Raw genomic sequence first — 21,768 nt, forward strand, 5'->3', positions numbered from 1 at the left:
CCGGCGCAAAAATGACCATGTCCTCAACTTTTTAGCGCTATATTTTCACTGCGTCTCTTAAGTAAATCCTGACAGTAGTTTTTTAACACAAAGAGAGTTTGCACTGGCATAAGCTGTTAGTAAATCTGGCCCTAAACCTTGTTAGCAGAGAACATGACTAATTCTGCTACTTAGCCCGTGTGACCAAAGTTAAGTCTCCAGAGTTTTTTCCAGAGTCTAGTGTATTTTCCAATTGTTTTCATTGGGAGCGCCACGTTTTTTAAAGCGGCAGCAGCGTGACGAGGTGTTGGTCGTCTATTTCATACTGAGTGCTGAATGCTTAGCATTTTTTTATCCGGTTGCAGGGAGTTGAAGAATGTTTAACTTTGGAGGAGTTAAACATTCTTTAGGAGGAGGGATGGGACAAATAACACACAGACCAACCGTCACATCCTGCTTATACAACAATTACAAACGGCAACAAAAAGAACATATCTCCATCCAAAACTAGTATATGGGGGCGTATAATAAGTAAAAAGAAATCGCTAGTTAATACCACTAACAAGGCTTAAAGGGATACTCCACTTTTTTTTGGAAATAGGCTCATTTAACCACTCCCCCAGAGTTAAACAGTTGAGTTTTACCGTTTTCAAATCCATTCGGCCGATTTTCTGATATTTAGAAGAATATCAGTAACCAGACAGTAGGCGTTTCTCAATGTCAAGGAAGGATCCTCGGAAGCCGGAATTTCGAGGATGCTACGTCATCGATGTCCGTCGAAGTACTGTTCCAATGTCGAGGATCCTCAGAATTTCAACCAAGGACTGAGTCCTTCGTTCGGAAAAAATATCCCATACACAGGAAAGGATGCATATGTGTAGCCTTCGCGCTCTTAAATCACCCACAATCCTATGCGCAGCTTTGCTATCTTGTTCAAAAACTAAAAAATGTCGACCGTTAGCGGAGTCGGAGTGATAACGGCAATATCTTTCAAATGTAAGCAAGTATAATTTCAGTTTAGCCATTTATTTAATGTTTGTTAAACTATTTAACATATCGGCTCAAATTTGCTGAGGGGATTTAAAGCTGTTCCCTTTTACTGGTGATTAACTTTTTAATTTTTACTTCATAGCCTTTTTTGTTGGTCACACATATTTTATATTTTACACATATTTTATGTGTTTTAACAGCTAACGTTAGATCATGTTGCTATGGAGGTTCTGTTAACCCCGGTAATATAATCGTTTTTGAATGAATAAACTCCTTTTTAAATCAATATTTTGTGTCAAATTATTGATTTATTTGGTAGGTAGCCATGTTATAAGTGGGAAAATGTATAGCGAGGCGGTTGTTACAGCGAATACAACCGGCTGATCAAGACCCCTCTGCTTTAGAGTTTGCGGGGTTGTATTCACTATAACAACCGCCTGGTTATACATTATCCCTTTATTTATTTATTTCTATGAGGACTGACAAGACAAAATAAGGACTGTCAAGTGTATTTAAACAGTGCGGTACACCAGCACTATGATTTTTGCAGCGCCGAAGCGGACCTTTCACTGATGTAAAGACGCAATGACGTGCACTTGCTAGCCTGTTCCATTTACATGTTCTCCGAACGCTAAAGAGGACCCTTGCCTAGCCTCTGAAGGAAATGACTTGGAAGGACCCGTCCTGCAAAGGAAGTATCCTTGACATTGAGAAACACCTACTATCTGGTCTCGTTGACTTCCATAGTAGGAAAAAAATATACTATGGAAGTCAATGAGACCAGAAACTGTCTGGTTACAGATATTCTTCTAAATATCAAAAAAATCGACTGAATACTTTCGAAAACGGTAAGACCCAACTGTTTAACTATGGGGGAGTGGTAAAATGAGCCTATTTCCAAAAAAAGTGGAGTATCCCTTTAAAATAGCCCCACACTAACACAGTAACATAATAACTAGAGCCAGAGCAAGTATTGTGTCGACATTTTTATATTCAGAAGCAAACTATTTGCAAAATCAGATACTAACAGTCCCGTATCATAGCACATATAGGGCCAGATTTCCTAAACAGGGCAAATTAGTGTGAGCGCAATCCCAAAAAAAAACACAGATGGGAGAGGAAATTTCTGCATGTGATCTACTGATGATCTACTGACAAACGAAAGAACACAGACACAGCCAGATCATTTCCATAAAGACCAACGCAATGTATGGTTTGAAGACATGCTTTTATTGTCCATAAAATAATGGCGCAGTAAATTGACTAGCAACAAACCTTAGTAAATCACCTTGCATGATTCATTTAAAAACTCTCCTCCCATAAAATTTGGAGTCTGGAAGGGAAACTCCAACAAATGCATATGCAGTAATGCCAGACGCAAAACAAAAATAACTGTCCTCGACCTTTTCAGCACTAATTTTTCACTCCATGTCTTTAGTAAATCCTAACGCCAAGAGAGGGTTTGCACTGGCACAAGCTGTTAGTGAACCCGGCCCATATTGTCTCCACTGAGCTAAACACTTTGGTGGACAAATGGCCTTAGTTAGGGGTTGATTAAATCTGATCTCTAACCTTAGTATTAAAAATAGATGTAGCAGTTTTTAACTAAAAATGACTTGAGGAAGTTTATGGCTTATCACATTCACATGACACGCAAGTGTAGTTTCACATCCTCATTTATGATTGTGTGTGACTAAGGGTCAGACTTGATTATTTGTCACAACTTTCTTGCAACACTCGTCTTACAATCTGTTGACATTGAGAAATGTCTTGTTGGATACTGATATTGATTTCCCATTTCACCACAGCGACTGAATAAAGACTGTAAAAAACTCTCTTACCTTGAGGTTTAGCAGTGAGAACCTCCCTACTGATTGACACCTTCCCAATGACATCATCTCGGCTGTGAACAGAACAGTTTTTGAGACTGTTGGTTTCTACTGAGCAGACATAAGGGTCTCACTTTATATTAGGTGTCTTAAACTACTATGGACTAACATTTAAATTAATAATTTGATAAAATGCACTTATTGTGTGCATTCATGTACATGTTTTTAAATTGCACTTACTCTTTTTAAAAAAAAAAAAAAATCCTGCATATCATTACAGCTTAATTTCTGTAATTACAATTAACCCACCCACCAAACCTGTCCCTAACCTTAGCCAGCAAGTAAGTTGGAATAATTGTAGTATTAGTTAGACTAACAGCAGCAAGTGTTTTGCAATACCGCATGAACACAAAACAAATGTCACACCCTTTTCCACCAAAGCATTTTCGGACCCAGCTCAGAGCCAAATCGCAAATCGCAAAAAAATCGCGAACCAGTTCTTTGTGTTTCAACAGCCAAAAAAACGGTTCTCGGCCAAGAAATTTGGTTCCAAAGTGGCACCAACTCTTTGCTGGACTAGAACCGTTGTTTTACCACGTCATGCTAACGTTGGGCTAAAACATATGGCGACATACAGTGGCATGACAATGTTTTTCGCTGGGCTCTCTAGTCAGTGGAGAAACAAACAGGGTTCTGAGAAGTTTCGCAAGTTGAACCAACTTTGAACCAGCACCAGTTCCAAAACAGATCTTTTTTGGTGGAAATGAGGTAACATTGTACCTAATAATTTTTTTAAATACATAGTAGTTAATGACACCTAATATAAAGTGTGATTGTCTTACATGAATCAGTTATAATGCTGTAACAATTTATCATGTTAATTATGTCAGTAGTTGAAGGTGAAGTTGAAAATAATTCGTTTTCTACATTTTATGAAGATAATGCCCACACAAAAGACACTTAAAGGTGAACTCAGGCACTTAATGAACCTTTGGTCTAATAAAACATTGGTACCTAGTCAACCGTTCTCTGAGATTTGTTTTCATGATAATTGAATGTAAAGAGTTTATTCTCTAAAAACTGTATAGATTATAATGCTAGTATATGTGGTTCGAGTTGTCGAGACTGTTTTCCGATGCCTGTAAACACGAAGTGGACTGTCTTTATAAAGTATCTTTTTATTAAACTGTCTGTACACTTACAAAGTTCTCAATGCTTCATTTTGCATGTAGGGTCCATTATTATGCTACCGTGTTAGTGTGGGGCTATTTTGAGCCTTGTTAGTGGTATTAACAAAGGATTTCTTTTTACTTATTATATACCCCCATATACTAGCGTTATAAGTTTTTAGAGATAAAACTCTTTGATTATCATGAAAACAAATCTCAGAGAACGGTTGACTAGGTACCGATGTGTTATTAGACCAAAGGTTCATTTTGCGCCGGAGTTCTCCTTTAAATGATTGCTAGCGTGTTGTGAGAGGAGTCTCACAACACGCTAGCAATCCGAAATCACATACTAAGTAGGAAAGTAGAATGTACTTTTTAATGGTTGCAAAGAAAATTTAAATGTAGTACCTACTTAGTACTATACAGTATACTCTGAATAAGGGTAGTATGAAATTTGGACATGGGTGATATACAGTGTAACAACAGTATTCATCATTTCATTAGCTTGTGCATTCCCATTTCCATTTTTATGGTTGAGCACCAGGCGCAATGTCGGACTGCTCAAACAGACATAGCAATGTTTTGAAAGCGGCACATTAGGAGAAGTCAACCTTAACGAATGGCTTAATCATAGATGACTCAGCACATCAAACTTTAACAGGAAAAACGTATTTTAACAAAAAAATATATCACACACTTCACCTTTAACCATGTAAGTATGTATGAAGGTTCAGACCTGAGAGAGTCCTCATCCAGCACATAAAAAGACACTGTCCGAAAGTAGGGAGAAAGATGGACAGTGTATTCTTCGCCCCAAAACGGAGACAGTGTCTTCCATATTGTTGCTGTCCTGAGAGATAGATTAAAAAATAAATGTGAAAAGTTGTAAATTATGTACAAAATAAAATAAAATAAAATAAAATTTTATGGTATGCCTATCAATGGCAACTTTCATCCTTTGACATTTTGGACATGAAATGTGTAACTCATTCAATACAAATCAATTCAATTGTTGAGTCTGAAACATAATATATCTGTAAAGTCGCAATTGTGTGTTTTAAAGTCAGAATTGCGTGATATAAAGTTGTAATTGCATGTTATAAATAGAGAATTGTGAGATACAAACTCGCAATTTTGACTTCATAACTTGCTATCTCGCGATTCTGACTTTGTATCTCACAATTCTGAGAAATAAAGATAAAAATAAAGATAAAAGTTTCAATTATCTTTTAAAATGTTTCATTCTGTGGTGGAAACAAGCTTCCATAGTTTTCTGTCATTGAATTTAAGCTGACATAAAATAAAAAACAAAAATTAGATGAAAAAAATTTACTTAAGAAACAAAAATAAGACTTAAATTTAATTAAAGCTAAAACGAAAAATTGAAAAAAAATAAAATAAAAACAAGACAAATGGGGAAAAAATGTATCAAACTTCCTAAAATTAAAATGAAAACCGAACATATAAAAATAAAAGTAAATTCAAAATATTAATAAATACTATAATAGTATATACTAAAATCACACTGGTCGTACTAACATACGTCATCTTGAAATAAATGGGATGTCTGGCAAAGACCTCTATATTGGTATAAAAAAAAGACATTGATTTCTATTTAAACTTTAACAAAGCCAGACAGCAGTTTTTCTTTAACTGCAGTGATAGACAGCTGGTTCGCATACAAAAGTCAATATCAAATCAGAAATTCTAAGCAAAGATAAGCATTTTGTCAATCGTCTAATGCAAGTGTGCTTTGTATATCACATTTTCAATCAACAGACTCACAAGGCTTATTATCCTGACGAAACAAACATCAGACTACGATCCATACTTAACATTTATTTACCTTCAGATTTGGCCTACCAGGGGGAAAAATGTGACTTATTGACCAAAGAAATCATTGTGGCTCAGCGAACAGTCAGTAACATTCACAGTATAACTGAAGTAAATAAGTTATTTTTATAGACCCTGGAAATAAAGTGAGTCACAAAAGGGACGGTAGAGTGAATAACAAATAAAAGAATATAATAAACTTTACAAGTTCAGTTAAAAATGTCACTTCTCTCACTGTGGTAGTGGTTTATTGTTTTTGTGCATATAAAATGGATTTTCATTTCATTTTCAGAGCACCAGGAATCAATATGCCCACACTGTACTGACGGTCACAGCTATATATATTTTGCGTTTTGAACCTCCACCTTAAACTCAAATCAGAGGAGAGGTTTGTTTAGTGTGATCTTTATAAAGCTGCCAACTGCCAAGTGTGGAAGTATAACCACACCACAATCTATGGTGCAGGAGGGCTTTCAATTATGTGGCACAAATTAAATTAGTTCTGCTTCACAGAAAATTTCATTTCTAACCTGTTCAGTTTATGATAATTTACTTATTATAGGCTGTATAGGAACACAGACCAATATTAGATCACCGAACACTTGTGCTCCAATTGAAATGTGCAGAGTGTGTGTGTGTGTGGGGGGGGGGGGGGTCATACCTACCGAATTATCGCCTCATTATCAATTTTCACGATGCAGTATGGATCACTGCTTCCAGTTCTGCAAGTCAAATGAACAATAATGTTATTGCATACTGGCAAAAACTCAATAGTTATTAATCTCATGATCACACATGATTGGTTTACGCAATCACAAATTTTAATTGCAAGTTAAAATGATGCGGTTGCTCTCTCAGATCGAAAACCAGGCTTATTTAAATATATAAAGATAGTCTTTATAGTTTGCATGCCATGGATAAATGAAAAATGTATCTTCTTATCATATTCTTTTATTCATAAGTTTTTAATTATGGCAGAGAAGGATTTTATGGCCTTATTTCAATCCACAAAGTTCAACAAAGAATGTCCCCGGTGTACTGGAGCTTTGAAGAAACTTATATGAAAGAATTGTATTAATCTTTCACTTGAAACAACCTTTATCAATCCAACCATGAAATCAATGAGATTCCAGAGGGAAGTCATTTATGGGGTAAATGATAAGACTGTCCAAGATATATACCGGTAAAGAAATATATATTTAAATCTAGCTTAAAGCATGTGCCAAATTAATGTAAGTCTTTGTATTCATGTTGGTTTATATATATATATATATATATATATTTTTTTTTTTTTTAAGTGTGTATAAAATATATACCTTTATGAACACTTTTTAATACAAATATCATGAATTAGTCATTCATAAAAATAATGACATTTTAAATCCTGAATAAACTGTGTCCTAAAAGGATCATAAAAAATGACATCATATTTTAAGAGACTTATTGACATTGACACAATTATAAGACAAAATTCTTTTCTATGATGTCATTTCCTGCTTTATGTTTTTTCCTGTCTTTTTCTCCACATAACTTCACTGGTCACACAACATGACTTTGATTCGCCATTAAAAATAAATATTTCGAATATATTAACAAAACTGCTTCAATGCTCTTTTTTTTTCTGAGAAGTAAAAAATGGTGCCAAACTCCTTGCAGCTCATTTCCTAACTTTATCCCGCACATACTGATTAAGGACATTTCTATGGAATGAAAGTGAAAACGTGGCTTTCTCCAGGTATTATAAGCTCCTCCTTGTAAGTAGTACACTTTAGATTTCACGAGTTCACACTTACATATAATTAGAGTGGATAAGACTAAATGCATATTTGGCGTGCTGTCCGGGGGGAGGGCTCCGAGCTCGGAGTTTGGCCTAAACCCAGAGTACAGAGTACAGAGAAGTGTGGAGAAGGGGCGGTGGAGGGATGCTGCTAAACTATCAATGGATTGAGGTGAGATTGCTGAATCTATATACACCTCATTTCATTGATTGCCGAGTTCCCTCCACTCTTGTTAATTACTTTGTTAATAAAACATCATTTAAATTACAAGTACAATCATATTTTCCTGTTCTTTGTCCAACAACAAAACAATCATTTTTTGTGTGTATATAACATTTCCATTATTTTAAAATGAGAGAACTTCCATTTTCATTCCGACATCGACTGCCTGTCTCAGATGAGCGGAGAATTGATAGAGCATTTGTAGAGATGTCTCTGCTGTCACTGTGAGGATATTGAAATTCCTCCGTGGAGGTAATGACTGCTCTGGGCAACTTTGAGTGTGTGTGTGTGTGTGTGTGTGCGGAGAGAGGAGAATGAGTGCATCATGTGGTGATTCATCTTCGCCTGTTGTTATCAGTGTAATAGGGAAACCTGTGGCTGTCAGAATCAGGTGCTACATCAAACAGCACTGAGACTTGGCAGTTAAACCACATACTATCATCCTCGTGCCACCTGCAGGAGGAGGATAGAGATGATGACAACAGAAGGAAGAGAAGAGATTCCTCTCTCGTTCTCTCGGCTTCTCTTATCTTCTGTAACCATGTTGTTCTGTTTGGGGACTGAAAGACCCCAGAGACATTTCACTAGTTAAACACATACAGTACTTGAAATTGAAAGTTGTCATGAAATCTATTTTGTAAATGCATGTTATTCGGATTTATTCACCCAAGTTCACTGAAACCAAAAGAAATCCGTAAAAGCGCTGCCTACATTCTTCGAGAATCCGTTTCACTCGGATATATATCACAACAGGGATAAAGAGACTAACGCAACTTCCATTTCACGTCGACTTTAAACTCGGATGTAGATTGCAAGGTCCGTTTTAACGTGACTTTAAAAATCAGGCTGTTACTTCTTGACTTTGCGATAAAAATATTACCGCAATTAATCATGCACCTCCATAAAAAGGACATTTTCAAACATATTATGGCGTAAGATGCTGAAAAACAAAAACGCGGTGATCACTAAGGGTGTGTTTGTTCACACTTTTAGCTCAGTTACTTTTGGGTCAGGACTCGGGATCAAAAAAAGAAAACGATACATTTAGTCCACTAGACTTAGTCTTCATTATTAGGACTGAACCCAAAGATACAAAAACAACAACAACAAAACTATTTTATGATGTATATTTTATAACAGAATTGAATAAACGTCGAAAATAATTCTGTGCTCTGAACTAAATGCACTCGTATGTGTTTAGGGGTGAGCGGGGCACAACCTAACGTGGGGCTAGTTGTAACACGCTTGTTTTAAATGCTTCCACACATGCAAGGATAACGAAACTTAGTGTATTTACTAGTTGCCATTTCAACACTTTAAAAATGGAGAATTTTTTTTGCCAAAATTGAGAAATCTTGAGATGGTCCTCACTGCAGAACACGAAATCCAGGGGGAGGAGTTGGATCCAGATACTCACACCTTATACTTAATCCTACTTATCTCCGCCCCCTGATCCCTAACCCCACCCCTAATCCTACCCATCTCCGCCCCCTGATCCCTAACCCCATCCCTAATCCTACCCATCTTCACCCCCTGATCCCAAAACCCACCCCTAATCCTACCCATCTCCGCCCCCAGATCTCTAACCCCATCCCTAATCCTACCCATCTCCGCCCCCTGATCCCTAACCCCATCCCTAATCCTACCCATCTCCGCCCCCTGATCCCTAACCCCATCCCTAATCCTACCCATCTCCGCCCCCTGATCCCAAAACCCATCCCTAATCCTACCCATCTCCGCCCCCTGATCCCTAACCCCATCCCTAATCCTACCCATCTCCGCCCCCTGATCCCTAACCCCACCCCTAATCCTACCCATCTCTGCCCCCTGATCCCTAACCCCATCCCTAATCCTACCCATCTCCGCCCCCTGATCCCTAACCCCACCCCTAATCCTACCCATCTCCACCCCCTAATCCCTATCCCCATCCATAATCCTACCCATCTCCGCCCCCTGATCCCTTACCCCATCCCTAATCCTACCCATCTCTGCCCCCTGATCCCTAACCCCACCCCTAATACTACCTATCTCACCCCCGGATCCCTAACCCCACCCCTAATCCTACCCATCTCTGCCCCCTGATCCCTAACCCCACCCCCTAATCTTACCCATTTCTGCCCCCTGATCCCTAACCCCACCCCTAATACTACCTATCTCACCCCCGGATCCCTAACCCTAACCCCTAATCCTACCCACCTCTCCCTCCTGATCCCTAACCCCACCCCTAATCCTATCCATCTCTGCCCCCTGATCCCTAACCCCACCCCTAATACTACCCATCTCCGCCCCCGATCCCTAACCCCACCCTTAATCTTATCAATCTCCGCCCCCTGATCCCTAACCCCACCCCCTAATTCTACCCATCTCCGCCCCTTAGATCTGATTCGAACTCCGCCCCCTGGATCGTGTACTGCAATGAGGTGCTATACTGGAAATCTTTGGAGGATATCACTGAACATTTATTTAACCATAGCAAAATTTCTTGAGTCAATTTTTCTTCTCTGTTTTTTGTGTTTATCTTAAGAGTATATATCTGTTATTTGACAGTTTAAATCATAGTTGCACAGGTGTGGAAAGTAATAACACTAGCGTTACAATGTGCCTCTATCAGAACTATGCTTCTATTCTATACTTTTATGAATTCTATTGAGAAACCATGAAAAAAAGGTTCAGAAATTAATAATTATTATCATGTTTTGACCTATGCTGTATAGCTATGTTTTGCTGTGTGTTTGTTGTCAAACTTAAAAATGTATTTATTTTCAATTATTAAAAATGCCATTATTTTATATGAAAAAGTTAATAATTGTATTTTATTGAGTAAAAATTTTAGTTTGTCTTGTATATTTTTTGGATTAGATCACGATAACATTTTAACCTTTTATCTGGTCATGTTACAATGTGCCCCTCACATGTTACAACATTTCACTTCCATTCTTTTGTGGAAAATATACAGTCAAGTATACACTGACTGTATTCATAAATAATCAAAACCACATAATTGTGCTAGACGAGAGAAATTAATGCGAGAAAACATAAATACGCAGTCTGAACCTTAAGTAGGTTTACACAAAGAATATTTGAGTGTTAGGTTGTGCCCCGCTCTTCCCTAGGGATGGTATATTTTTACCAGCTGAAAACACACGAAGAGCTTATAAAATATGTCAAGTCTAAACAGTGGCAGGAATTCCTCCGTTACACACACAAATGAAGATCTGCCGCAAGGTGACAGCGTTTCCTGTACTGAACTGTAATTGGCAACGTAGCTCCTATGATGGGATAAACCAGGTATGCTTGAGCATTCAGTCCTTTTAGGGTCCCATCTTGTGACATCACGTCCTGTTTTTGGTTTGCTGCATGTGTACAATGGAAATATTCTGTATAATCAGTATATAATGTAATTCATTTGATTTGAATTGTTAATTGATTGATTACACACACATCTTTGGTATCTGGGATCTAAGACATAACATTAAAGTCATCTCAAGAGAACACAAGGGTTAAGTGGGTTCTGTGTCACAAATACATGAATCTGTCTTGACAGAGTCCAGGCCCGTGTTACAACGGAAGCTCTTTAACAAGATACACACTCATCTGTCTGCATGTTGTACACTAGCCAACTGTACAGTTTATCTGTAACTGACTAATACTGAGCTCGATCATTCTGAACACAAATCTAACTGACAATTGAAATCTAAGAAACTACAAGAATATGAAGAATTATGCTCTCAGATTACAACTAGGCTTAGTGCTGCACCATTAATCAAAATACAATTAAAATCCCGATATGGCATACATAACAAAGGCGTGTCCCAAACTTATTGTGAACCACTTAAAATGACTGTTGTTGTTATTGTTATATTATTTTTCTTTCTATTACTTTATATTTTAATATTTTGTTTATTTTTTTATAATAATAATAACAGCACACAAATGCATTTTTTATGAAAAATAATAATAATCTTCTGCCCTAATAATGCCTATATAAACAAAATAAATTGCAGATATACACTTTAAAAATAAGGAAGTTGGATTAAGTTTAAGTGGTTGGTTAAGTTTTTTTTTTTTGTTTTTTTTTAAGCAATGATTATTGACAACTGTAACATGTATGTTCAGTTTTGGTTTCGTTTTCACTCTGTTCCCTGTTTTACTTGTCTTTGACCGAGTTTTGTTCCCTAGTTAGTTTCCTTGGTTGTTAATTAATCCTGCACCCGTTTCTGTTCTGGTTAATTGTCTCTCCCTATAGGGTAGGCTACAACGGGGTTAAATGAGCACCGAGGAAAAAGGCGCCTTTGATTTTATTTTCCTCTAAACCACTAGATGGCACAAAAACTTGCCGCAAATCACACTTTCCAAAACATCCGCTTTTCAAGATGCACGGAAATTTGCCTGATCCTTGATGTGACCATGGGCAGCAGCACAAAGTTGATTTCCAAAACTGTCTATGTTTATGAACGCCGTTGACTTAACGTTATTACTGTATACACTCACCGGCCACTTTATTAGGTACACCTGTCCAACTGCTCGTTAACACTTAATTTCTAAGCAGCCAATCACATGGCGGCAACTCAGTGCATTTAGGCATGTAGACATGGTCAAGACAATCTCCTGCAGTTCAAACCGAGCATCAGTATGGGGAAGAAAGGTGATTTGAGTGACTTGAAAAGAAAAAAACATCCAGTGAGCGGCAGTTCTGTGGGCGGAAATGCCTTGTTGATGCCAGAGGTCAGAGGAGAATGGCCAGACTGGTTCGAGCTGATAGAAGGGCAACAGTGACTCAAATAACCACCCGTTACAACCAAGGTGGGCAGAAGAGCATCTCTAAACCCACAGTACGTCGAACTTTGAGGCAGATGGGCTACAGCAGCAGAAGACCACACCGGGTGCCACTCCTTTCAGCTAAGAACAGGAAACTGAGGCTACAATTTGCACAAGCTCATCGAAATTGGACAATAGAAGATTGGAAAAACGTTGCCTGGTCTGATGAGTCTCGATTTCTGCTGCGACATTCGGATGGTAGGGTCAGAATTTGGCGTCTACAACATGAAAGCATGGATCCATCCTGCCTTGTATCAACGGTTCAGGCTGGTGGTGGTGGTGTCATGGTGTGGGGAATATTTTCTTGGCACTCTTTGGGCCCCTTGGTACCAATTGAGCATCGTTGCAACGCCACAGCCTACCTGAGTATTGTTGCTGACCATGTCCATCCCTTTATGACCACAATGTACCCAACTTCGGATGGCTACTTTCAGCAGGATAATGCACCATGTCATAAAGCTGGAATCATCTCAGACTGGTTTCTTGAACATGACAATGAGTTCGCTGTACTCAAATGGCCTCCACAGTCACCAGATCTCAATCCAATAGAGCATCTTTGGGATGTGGTGGAACGGGAGATTCGCATCATGGATGTGCAGCCGACAAATCTGCGGCAACTGTGTGATGCCATCATGTCAATATGGACCAAACTCCCTGAGGAATGCTTCCAGCACCTTGTTGAATCTATGCCACGAAGAATTGAGGCAGTTCTGAAGGCAAAAGGGGGTCCAACCCGTTACTAGCATGGGGTACCTAATAAAGTGGCCGGTGAGTGTATATAAATATATGACTTACCTCAACCCCGTCCCTAAACCTAACCGTCACTGGGGTTAATGGCATTTATGACTGTTCCCTTACCATCCTAGGGAAAAAAAATATCGCTCCCCAGATGTAGATGTACATTTTGCTTTGTTTCGCGCGGACATTTGACGGCGTGTACAGACGCGGAATCACTCGGACGTTAATGGTGTAGACATACACACGGATAGCTCAAAATGCGTAGAGATAACACTTGACTCGAAAGTGGCGTGTATGTTTACGCAAAAGTCATGATGTCATGTTGCTTATCTTTTCTTTTTTTGCGTTTTTTCTCAGAACAAATCATTGCGCAAGCAGTTTGCAGCACTAGTTTCTGTCTGACGTCCATATTCGAGTGTTGTGTTCTTCGTCTTCTTCGCTGGGTATTGGTGCGTGTGCAGTTTCGCGTCATTTCCGGTTCGTTTTATCACGTGATTTTTCATGACAAAACGTGGTTTGTAGACAAGATATAATCATTGGGTGACAGAGTTGTTGTCAACTCGTGTAGTGCGTTACCTCCTGTTGCGGATCAATCACATTGTGTCGTGTGGTGTGAACAGCTCAACAACATGAACACTCCTGATTTTACAGCGAGCAAGGCTAGTGTGAACCACACAGTTCAGCCTGACGTTTTAAAACCGTGTAGTCTGAACTAGGCTTAAGCGGAAAACTCAAAGGAAAAACTTCTCCGTTCAAGCATACATGGCGTACCCTTAGTTTCCTCAATTCTATGTTCAGTCTCGTTTGTGTTGTTCATGGTTGTATAATCTTTCTCCAGAGTTTTCCTGTGCCCGTTTAATTATTAAAGACTGTTTGTTTGTTTTTAATCTTGATCGTCGTGCGCTTCATTGTAGCCACGCACTACTGTCCTGACAGCAACAATATCAACAATATCTGATTGCACTTTCTATTTATAATAATCTTATAAAAGTCCCAATCAGTGAACATTTATCTCACAAAACAAGTGATCATATTCCCTTTTCCCAGGTGCTGATTACTCACCAGCTGCTGCATTATAATTAGCATATCTTAAACAAGTCCAAAATCTACAAATCTTTCCAGAGCCTTGCAATCATTTAAAGAAAGGGTCATACTATTTACTAAAGCTCAGTCAGGGCATGTGTACATAAAGAGGGATGGTTTGGAGAACGTGTACAATCTCTCAATCTCCCCACAGCGTCAATACAAACACTCCACGTAACATCTGCTCCGACGGTTTGGCCCCCGACTAGTTCAGTAGTAATTTAATTTAATCTTACAAGGAAGAGAAATCAGTAACTCAGGAAAAGAAGGGCAGCGAATCACATTTTCATTGCATTGACAAGACCACGCTATTGAAATGTTAATGCGGATGCCCTTTCTAGCCAATAAAGTCATTTCCTCGCAGAATGTGGGAGAGCTGTCCTTTCCACATAAGCAAGCTGTCGTCATTTGGGCTGTTATGGTCAAAATCATGTGAGTTTCCAACCTCATACCAGACAAACGAGTGCCACATGAATTCACAATGGAATTCTGCCAATTTCAAACAGGGAACCAATTAACAAGCTTAACTCATTAATACTGCTCATTAATGGTTTGAAAAGAGTGCGTATACAGGGGTTTGCTTCCAAAATTACGATATATATATATATATACAGAGAGAGGGAGAGAGAGAGAGAGAGAGAGAGAGAGAGAATTTTGAGATGTGGTTGATCCACTGATGAGTAATAACTACCAATAATATTGATTGAGAGAAATGCACTATATGTTTCTGTAGTGTAATAATTATTTATATATACAGGGATCATCAGTAACACATTACACAATAAAACAGCTTTTTAAATGTCATTCATTTAAACTAAAACCATAATTTAGATATTTATATCACACATTTTTTATATGATAAATGCTCATTCATTGTAATGCAGAACAGGTTATCATTTTGTAGGCTATAATACACTTTCATTTTGTTTATATAGAATAGGATATGTTTATTAAAATGCCAGAACGGTTCTTTAAAAATCCCTAAATCCTGTTTGTTTTATACATATCATTGTGGGGGGAAAAGTGTAAAGCAAAATTATTTCTAATGTAATATTTTCTTGCTTTTTTTAAACTTAAATTATCTCTAATAAGGTAGGCTATCTGTGAATTTATTATTTGCTATATCTGTCAAATCCCACACTGGTTTTTAGTATATCATGTACACTCTTGCACATATATTTTCCTTATATAAATACATATATCTTCCTATATATTTCTGTGTAAATCATCGTATAATTTCTAAGTCATCAACACTTACATGTCCTTGATTGGCAGGTTCTTTCCTTCCACAATCCTGATGAATAGTGTGCTTCGTTTAGCCATGCTGACATTCAGTGACTATATCGCGCGCCGTCACTTCTTATTCCTTCAACAACACGCATGCTTAATAAGCGTTGCAGAAATGATAATAAGCGTTTCTATCTATAAAGCTTCTCATATGTAAAGCCTGTGCTGCGAAACGGCACCGCCGGTCAGTCCAGCGGTCGTCTACACAATCCACGCGTTACACACAGGCGGGTTTAATCTTTGTGGGTTGTTTGTGTGGAGGAGGAGTGACTGACTGACTAGAACAAACACTAGAAGAGAGACGGTTAGGCAGACGCGACGCGACTAAACTACAACGCTCCTTTTAGAATAATCGAAACTGATTTTAAAGTAAGCGGCTTTGTTGAATATTGTACTTTTGTTGTGTCGCGTCAGGTGGAGACGAGGTGTGGCGCGACGACGCGACGGGTAAATTGAATTCTCCGTGTGAGGGGAAGAGGCGTCGATCATCTCAACCTCGAGAAAGAGATACCTGAGATAAGCAAACAATTGTCTTGGTAGACTATTAGATACTAAACACATGAAAAACTATTAGGGTTACACTTTTTATTCCCTGTTTTAAAGTCAATATTTGTTTAGACGTGTATCTTGAAGGCTTGGCTACTAAAAGCTGTTAAATGTTAAAGCGTAAGGGGGCGTGTCAAGGGGGGGGGGGGTCCGTGGACGTTTTTGGAAAAAAAACTGTAAAACAAATTAAACAAAAATTGTAAGATTAAAATGAATTATTTTTTTCTATTCAATTCAATTATAAAAAAAGATTAACATTTATATTTGATAAAAATAAATTATTAAATAAAATAAAAATAAAATGTATTAGCCTATAATAGTAGCTACACCGTATATTATTAGAAAAAAAAACTCAATAAATTACATATTTTCCAAATAATATTGGATACACACATATATTTCACTGTATAAATTGGATAGGCCTACATTTGATCTGCCTTTTAAATCTTAGGTTTGGGGTACCTTGCATGAGAATGACCAAATATTGGGGTCTGTGGCATAAAAAATTGAAAACCAGGATAAAATATACAGTTATTTGAACACACATGGGTAAGTTTTCACAATGGTTTTTAAATAATTATTCGAAAATGTTCTAGAGCTGCACACTTCACACGTGAAATCTATAGGCTACCCTAATAAAAATGACAACTTGTCCCGACTTGACATTTACGGTCCACTATAATCCATCCCTTATCTTGTTGACAATTCTCAGATTGTATGTCAGTGTGGCTTTATTGTGCTCACTGTTTAAATATATGATGTTGGAGGAGAGAATTCAGAAGAAAAAAAATGCTCCAATTTAAGTGGGATTGAAATGGATGTAAATCAACATGTAAAACCACTGCCAATAAAACACTCATTGCGAGTTTTTTGCCTACAATCGTGCATTTAAATATTTGAGGACAGCCGTCCACTTGTCCTTCATTTCTCTAAATGTCTGTCTGGCATTGCTCTTTACTGGGGAATGAGCCCACAGGGAAATGGCTTTTTTCTAACAATTCAATGGTATTTATTTACGCAGTATCGAAAACATTCAAAGGGGTGATTCAGAATAGCCGAGAGCTGCAGTTTTTATTATGACTGATAAGCTCATGATGTAACCAAATAACCCCAGTCTGTTTTAATAATGGTAAGAGACTCCACACTTACTGAAATGACTCACAAAAACAAGCAAAACTGAAAGAAAATATCTCTCTAAGCTCACCAGTCGTAATTGTTTTTGAAAATTGAAAGCCTCGCTGAATGCATGCAGTTGAATAAACAAGGTTTAAAAAAAGACTCCTTGATTATTGTCTTTGATGGAAATGGACTCTCACACAATGTCAGCCCAATGCACTAATAGATTCTGATTTAGGCTACAAGAATGCTGTCAACATCCGGGAAAAGATCAAGAAGTGCGCCCTCATCATGGAAAAAGGAAGATGATTCATAACAGAGTTGCTTTTCAGACAGACAAATTGACCACCTCTACTTATGAAAGGGAAGTTCATGCCATAAGGAATCTTGATTCTAAAACATTCTCAGACAACGCAGGTAAAATGCCAAAAGCTGTTTAGGCTCCAGTGAGGTTTTCCATCAAATTATGTGTTTTTACAAAATATAGGCATTCTAATGCGTGAGTGTGGGCACGGGTGACTCACTGATCCAGGAATATAGACGTGAGATCCTGCACCTTTAGAGCTGTGACCAGAGGAGGGGATACACTGTGTGGGCTTCTTGTGACTCACCGATTTATCCAAGAGTTACCAGAGCACAACCCTCTTTATAGTGTGTTTGAATGTAAGCCGCCATTTAGCTGAGGCTTTTCTTGTGGGATATGAGGCTCATGAGAAAACAGAACTATTTTGTGAGATTATTTTGTATGAATTTGTATGGAAACGTAGGGGTTTTATTAAAAACAGCAAGAAAGGCCACCTATAATCTCACCCCTAAACTTAACCATAGGTCATAGATCATACGAAAGCGCAAGAATGAGATTTGACGAATCCACCGCTAAATGACCAAAATGTAAAACACAGAAACTGCCATTAGAGTGTGTTCCATTGCAATATTTAAGGGATATTTCACCCAAAAATTAAAATTCGGTCCTCATTTATCTTTAAGTTGTTCCAGACCTGTACGAATTTGTTTCTTCTGCTGAAAACAAAAGAAGATATATTGTCTTTCAAAAGTAAGAGTCAACTCTGAGTCAGTGAAATGAATTGTTTTACAAACGAGTCATAAGCCGTTTTGTTGTGACATCAAGACGAAATATTAGCATATTACCCACCCGCTTGTTGCATGCGCAGACTCCAGCGATAACTTGACCTCAAAACGGCAGCTGATTCCTGTGAACACTGGATATCATCATGTCGAGAAGACGCTGTGCTCTACAATGTGAAGGGAAAGCCAGTTTTTTTTTTTCACTGCCCAAAGACGACCATTAGAAAAATCAGTGGTTAAAGTCGGTGTCAAACGGAAGTTGAGATTGACATTTTTTTCCTTGTTGTGACGTATATCCGAGTGAAAAAAATGTAGGGCATGGCTTGATTTCGTGCTTTGGGAATTGATTGGACCGTTGGAGGTTGGGCGTTGCAAACAAAATGGAGGCAGATTTGAATGCAGATTCGATTCTCTTAGAGGCGGTGCACCGATAGCCACAAACCCAAACAAACCCACACATATACCTGTCTATATTAACAATTATCCAGTTGAAATTGTCAACAAGGTAGCCATATTTCAGACTCCCTCTTATGGTCCTTCCATATAAGGCACATCAGATGCTTTATTTCTTGAGGTGTCTCAAAAAATATGGTACGTCCCTTAACATTCAACAGAACTTTAACCGCTGTCCAATTGAGAGTATACTGACAGGTAACATTGTAGTGTGGTTTGGCAGGGCTACTTCACGTGACCTTAAATGAGACCTCATCTAAAATGATTGGGGTTCCACTTGCACCGCTTCAAAATATTTACTGGAAATGCAGCACTAAGAAGGCACTAGGTATTATGCAGGATTGTAGTCATCCAGCACACAATCTCTTCCGTCAGGGAAACGCACACATCACGTTTCAGGGATAGTTTTTAACCTCAGGTAATAAGGCTACTAAATCTGAAGGAGGTTTGAGGTTTGAGCTTAGTTCGTTTACTGTGCTTGGATGCTTTAATGTTATTTATAATTTGTATTATTGACTGATGAGGAGAGAGTGCCAAGGCACATTGTATTTCATTGCTGTGGTACTCTGTACTAATATCCATATGACGATAAACTTGAACTGAACTGAATTATTACTGAAATGGTTCTGCCGAAAAACCAATCAGAGCGATGCAGGAGATGACGTATGCAGAGTGGCAGCCGGCAGAGAAACATCTCCGAGTGTTGTTCTTTGCTCGGTTTTTAACAAAAAGGAAACGTTCAAATCGCTTAAAACTGACGCGATAGCTGATTCGAACGAGTGATGTTCGACAGCGGCATCCATCTTTGTAATGTAGGCTACAAAATCTGCTTCAAAATCCCAGCTCTGTCGTCATCATGTAAAGCCCGCCCCAACATTTCTGATTAGTGCCGTGATTTCGGCGGATTGGAAATGGGCTTGAATGAGCTCTTTGTCAGACTAACTTTCAGAGCAAATCTAAATTTGCCGGAAGTTGTCTGGGTTTTCCCAGGCTACACCCCCCTCACAGTTTTCATGAAGGTTAAAATTAGCTATATAGACCAAAACCAATTTTTGTTCCAGGCTGCAAAACATATTTCTTTCTGCCGTAAATAACTTTACATCTGAGTCGTTTAAAGACTCTTCTTGATTTTTTGTCGTTTTTTTCTTTTTACAGACAAGTCATTAAGAACAAGTTCTTATTTACAATGGCGGCCTGACAAGAGGAATAACCACTTAGGGAAAGGAAATGGGGCTAAAATAAATACAGTACATTAGAAAGAGATACAGGTTAACAATTACATTAAATACAATTTAAAAACAACACAGCAGACAACACAAAATGATTATCTAAAGAAGCAACTGCATGTGTCCGTGAACGGATGATATAATAGTTTTAAAAGATGAAATTAGTGTATCTAGTTTGAGAATATTTTGCAGAGCATTCCAGTCGCGAGCGGCAGCAGATTAAAAAAAATTAAGACCAAATGTAGAGTTAGTTTTGGGAATACATAATTGAAGACGAAGTGAGGACCGGGTGTTGTATGTGACAGGCTTTGGCTGCAGCAGGTGACCCAAGTAAGGAGGTGAGCGGCCGAGAAGGGTCTTATAAATGAAAGTGAACCAGTGAATTTTGCAGCAATTGTGAAGGGAGGGCCAGTTGACAGATGAATATAAAGTGCAGTGGTCTGTATTGAAAGGAGCATTTAGAAAGTATTGGTAAAGAGTGTCAAGAGTTGATAGAATGGACTTGCAAGCAACCCTGTATATAGTGTCTCCATAGTCTAACATAGGTAGAATGCTCATTTGAATAAGAGCAAGTTAGGCAGAAGTGGTGAAGGAAGAGCAGTTTCTGTAAAGGAAACTAATTTTGGCCTTCACCATAGATTGCAGCTTTGATATGTGGTGAAAGAAAGTGAAGTTTCCAACCAGATGCCCAAGTATTTATATGCAGTGACTTGTTCTAGAATAGCCCCCTTACAAGCGGTGATTTTAAGGGATGGAGGAGGCGTACCCGCATAATGTCAAGGGTCATAAAGTTGCTCCTGCTGCTAGCTCATGGACACCTCACACTCACCATCTCTGCAAGCTACGGAAGGGAATGATTCAGATCCCTCTTGGCTGTCAAGACAGGTTGCTCACGTCACATATACATAGTCAAGCTCAGTTTGAGCCTGTGCAGTCGCTCAGCCATCAGGAAGGGAGTGCTTCTAATTGACTTCACTTTTCTCCCTTGAAGTATGGGGTCGCTGTGTCCATTTCTTTTACTGTCTATGGTTGTTTTGGCAATGGGCGGTTTCTTTTTCGACACACGCACTGTACGCGTTAGACCAATCAACGAAATTAGGGATTTTGATTCATCTGACGAGTCGTTTGAGAATCATTGAAAATGTGGTGGTGTGCAAATGAATATTATGAGAAAATGAAAGCTTGCTTTACCTTTGATGCATGTAAACCTGTTGTAGGAGACTTCAAAACAACATTAGGGGACTTTAAAATTACACAACGGAGCACTTTAAAAAAAAAAAACACATATAAATTATGTAGCCCCGCCCCTTTTCAGCGTTGCGCTCGTTCCGGTCTGTATTTCCACAGCGATCTTGCAGAACTGCTCGTAAAAAAATTCCCGTTCGACATTTGTTAAGACATCTGCTTTAATGCTCATGATAAACATTACAATGCTCATGATAACTTTTGTTAACTCTACAATAAGTAAATCCACTTCACTAGCTAATTAATTACTCCTCAACAGCAATGCCATAGAAATATACAGAACCGGAAGTTCAAAGACAATATTCTATGACGGCGACCATGTTTCTCAAGGTCTATAAACAACAAAAAAGCTTGATTTTTACCACAGGGG

At 38.4% G+C, this 21,768-nt stretch overlaps 1 protein-coding gene across 3 annotated transcripts in view; it reads right to left on the minus strand.

Moving 5' to 3' along the window:
- Positions 1-16,197, minus strand: part of rasa4 (RAS p21 protein activator 4) — a 60,576-nt gene extending 44,379 nt beyond the window's left edge. Inside the window, exons 1-4 of one of the 3 annotated variants that reach the window (XM_039661791.2) lie at positions 15,698-16,197; positions 6,466-6,522; positions 4,704-4,817; positions 2,811-2,872 (exon numbers count right to left, since the gene is read on the minus strand). In XM_039661791.2, coding sequence (XP_039517725.2) covers positions 2,811-2,872; positions 4,704-4,817; positions 6,466-6,522; positions 15,698-15,762 — 298 coding nt within the window. In that variant the 5' untranslated portion in view covers positions 15,763-16,197. Of the gene's footprint in view, positions 1-2,810; positions 2,873-4,703; positions 4,818-6,465; positions 6,523-15,697 lie in introns of those variants that run through there. The other 2 variants (XM_089129896.1, XM_089129895.1) reach the window with 2 other exon arrangements.
- Positions 16,198-21,768: the final 5,571 nt, after the last annotated feature.

This window comes from Pimephales promelas, chromosome 4, assembly GCF_988280905.1.
Source record: "Pimephales promelas chromosome 4, fPimPro1.hap1.1, whole genome shotgun sequence".
Lineage (NCBI taxonomy): Eukaryota > Metazoa > Chordata > Actinopteri > Cypriniformes > Leuciscidae > Pimephales > Pimephales promelas.